The 3,509-nt window shown below is 55.1% G+C and overlaps 1 protein-coding gene across 1 annotated transcript; it reads left to right on the top strand.

Moving 5' to 3' along the window:
* Positions 1–172: 172 nt before the first annotated feature.
* Positions 173–3,475, top strand: LOC117941079 (echinoderm microtubule-associated protein-like 6; the record flags this gene model as incomplete). The annotated part of the gene is made up of 8 exons (XM_034866176.1): positions 173–434; positions 917–1,126; positions 1,473–1,640; positions 1,867–1,973; positions 2,341–2,441; positions 2,628–2,814; positions 3,182–3,287; positions 3,354–3,475. Coding segments are annotated over exons 1-8 (1,254 nt in total), but the record flags the coding sequence as incomplete, so codon positions are not given.
* Positions 3,476–3,509: the final 34 nt, after the last annotated feature.

Here is a 3,509-nt window from a genome sequence, read left to right as displayed (position 1 = left end):
GATGTTCATCATCAGGGAGAAACAAGCTGTAATGTTACCCTACAGGACAGATGTTCATCATCAGGTAGAAACAAGCTACCGAGGCTTTTTTCAGGCTTTATTATTATTTATAACGTCAGACATCGTCTAACTTATGTGACCAACGTGAGGAACTTGAGTCACCAGCTGTTTCTCCAGGGACATGACGGAGGTGGTGCACATCAAGGACAGGAAGGAGGTGATCCACGAGTTGAAGTTCTCCCCCGACGGGTCCCTGCTGGCGGTTGGCTCCAACGACGGGCTGGTGGACATCTACGCTGTGGGGCAGCGCTACAAGAAGGTGGGCGAGTGCAGCCGCTCGGCGTCCTTCATCACGCATCTGGACTGGTCCGTGGACGGGCGCTTCCTGCAGACCAACGACGGCTCCGGGGAGCGCCTCTTCTACAGGATGCCAGGTACGTCATGTGACCACCTACAGGATGCCAGGTACGTCATGTGACCACCTACAGGATGCCAGGTACGTCATGTGACCTTCTACAGGATGCCAGGTACGTCATGTGACCACCTACAGGATGCCAGGTACGTCATGTGACCTTCTACAGGATGCCAGGTACGTCATGTGACCTTCTACAGGATGCCAGGTACGTCATGTGACCTTCTACAGGATGCCAGGTACGTCATCTGACCTTCTTCAGGATGCCAGGTACGTCATGTGACCTTCTACAGGATGCTAGGTATGTCATGTGACCTTCTACAGGATGCCAGGTACGTCATGTGTCCTGGAACAGGAGCCAATTGTCCAATCCAATCATTCAGTCATTCATTCCTATTATTAATGCCCAGTGTCCTGGATCCTGTGTCCTGACTCCTTTGTCCTGTGTTCTGACTCCTGACTCCTGACTCCTGACTCCTGATTCTTTTGTCCTGTGTCCTGCAGCGGGGAAATTGGTCCCTAAAGAGGAGGCGAAGACGATCCACTGGATGACGTGGACCAGTGTCCTCGGCCCAGAGGTGAACGGGATCTGGCCCAAATACTCCAACGTCACCAACGTTAACTCTGTGGACGCCAACTACAGCAGCGCGACGCTGGTGACCGGGGACGACCTGGGCCTCGTCAAACTCTTCCGCTTTCCCTGCCTCAAGAAAGGTGGGTCTGCATCCTCTCAGGAACCCTCCAGACATCTCAGGGACCATCCAGACCTTTAGGAACCCTCTAGACCGTTAGGAACCCTCCAGACGTATAGGGACCCTTCAGACCTTACAGGGACCCTCCAGACGTCTCAGGGACCCTCCAGACCTTTCGGGACCCGCAAGACCTCTCAAGGACCCTCCAGACCTTCAGTGACCCTCCAGACTTTTAGGAACCATCCAGACCTTTATGGACCCTCCAGACCTCTCAGTCTTTCTCCATGTCTGTCTCTCTGTCTGTCTGTCTTCCTGTCTCCCTGTCTGTCTTTCTAAAGGACTTGTTATTTGTCTTCCTGGTCCAATAGGAGCCAAGTTTAAGAAGTACATTGGCCACTCTGCCCATGTGACCACGGTGCGCTGGTCCAGCGACCTGCAGTGGGTGGTCAGCACCGGGGGGGCGGACCACGCCGTCTTCCAGTGGCGCTTCCTTCCCGAGGGCGTGATGAACGGGGTGCTGGAGCCCCTCCTCCAAGGTACCAGGGGGCACTGCTGGTGGATTAACCCCCCCTCCAGATTACCCCCTTTAGATTAACCCCTCCCCCTTCAGATTAGCCCCCCAGATTAATCCCTCCCCCCTCCAGATGAACCCCTCCTCCTCCTACTCCTCCTCTGGATAATGGATGATGAATGGATGATGAATTGATCCCTGTATTAACGAGACGTGTCCCTGTCCCTGCTGTCCCTGTTGTCCCCGTCCAGAGGGTTACGCCGACTCCAACAGCGGAGAGTCGGACTCAGACCTATCGGACGTCCCGGAGCTTGACTCGGACATCGAACAGGAAGCTCAGACCAGCTACGAACGGCAGGTCTGTCTCTCTGTCTGTCTTTCTGCCTGTCTCTCTCTCTGTCTGTCTGTCTCTCTCTCTGCCTGTCTGTCTCCCACTCGGTCCGTCTGTCCATCTGTCTGTCTGTCTCTCTCTGTGTCTGTCTGCCTGTCTCTCTTTCTCTCTCTGCCTGTCTGTCTGCCTGTCTCTCTCTCTCTCTCTGTCTGTCTGTATCTCTCTCTGCCTGTCTGTCTCGAACTCGGTCCGTCTGTCCATCTGTCTGTCTGTCTCTCTGTCTGTCTGTCTGTCTGACTGTCCTGTCTCTCTCTCTGTCTGTCTGTCTGTCTGACTGTCCTGTCTCTGTCTCTGTCTCTCTGTCTGTCTGACTGTCCTGTCTCTCTCTCTGCAGGTGTATAAGGAGGACCTTCCTCAGCTCAGGAAGAAGCTGATTGGTTCCCTGAAGCGCCAGAAAGCTCCGGAGGAGGGGCTTTGCCTGCAGTTTGTTCACGGGTAAAACCAGACACCATTCTGCCTCTAAACCCCCGTCCCCGTCCTCCATCCCCCGTCCCTCATCCCTCGTCCCCCGTCCTCCGTCCCCCGCCTCCCCTCCCCCTTTCCCCCGTCCCCCATCTTCCTGCTGCGGTACTCTGTGTCTGTGTTTCTGTACCTTTATTGTGGCGGGGCTGTTTCCTGCAGGTACCGAGGCTTCGACTGCCGTAACAACCTGTTCTACAGCCAGAGCGGCGAGGTGGTGTACCACGTGGCGGCCGTGGCCGTGGTGTACGGCCGGCAGCAGCACGCGCAACGCTTCTACCTCGGCCACGACGACGACATCCTCAGCCTCGCCATGCACCCGCTCAAGGACTACGTGGCCTCGGCTCAGGTACCGGCCAATCAGAGTGCGCCGTTTATGTTAGGGTACGATGTCATCACGATGTTTATGTTAGGGTACGATGTCATCGTGATGTTTATGTTAGGGTGCGATGTCATTGCGATGTTTATGTTAGGGTACGATGTCATCACGATGTTTATGTTAGGGTATGATGTCATCGTGATGTTTATGTTAGGGTGCGATGTCATTGCGATGTTTATGTTAGGGTATGATGTCATGGCGATGTTTATGTTAGGGTATGATGTCATGGCGATGTTTATGTTAGGGTGCGATGTCATTGCGTTGTTTATGTTGCAATTCGATATCATACCGATAAGGCGGCCTGAGAGTGAATCTGATTGGCTGTCTGTGTGTTCAGGTTGGCAGAGACCCGGCCGTCCATGTCTGGGACGTCCAGACTTTGAAGTGTCTGTCGCTGCTGAAGGGACACCATAGCAAGGGGGTGTGTGCTCTGGAGTTCACAGGTACGTTGCCATGGGGATCCAAATCCAAATCACTATTTGAATGCCTAATGGGCGGACTGTTCTCAGCCGAGGAGACCGGCATCCTCAGGGCTGGAGGTGGGGCTGTTCTCAGCCGAGGAGACCGGCATCCTCAGGGCTGGAGGTGGGGCTGTTCTCAGCCGAGGAGACCGGCGTCCTCAGGGCTGGAGGTGGGGCTGTTCTCGGCGGAGGAGACTGGCGTCC

Source organism: Etheostoma cragini, unplaced genomic scaffold, assembly GCF_013103735.1.
Source record: "Etheostoma cragini isolate CJK2018 unplaced genomic scaffold, CSU_Ecrag_1.0 ScbMSFa_4179, whole genome shotgun sequence".
Lineage (NCBI taxonomy): Eukaryota > Metazoa > Chordata > Actinopteri > Perciformes > Percidae > Etheostoma > Etheostoma cragini.
The sequence above is the reverse complement of the archived record's forward strand: the minus strand, read 5'-3'. Positions and strand labels throughout refer to the sequence as shown.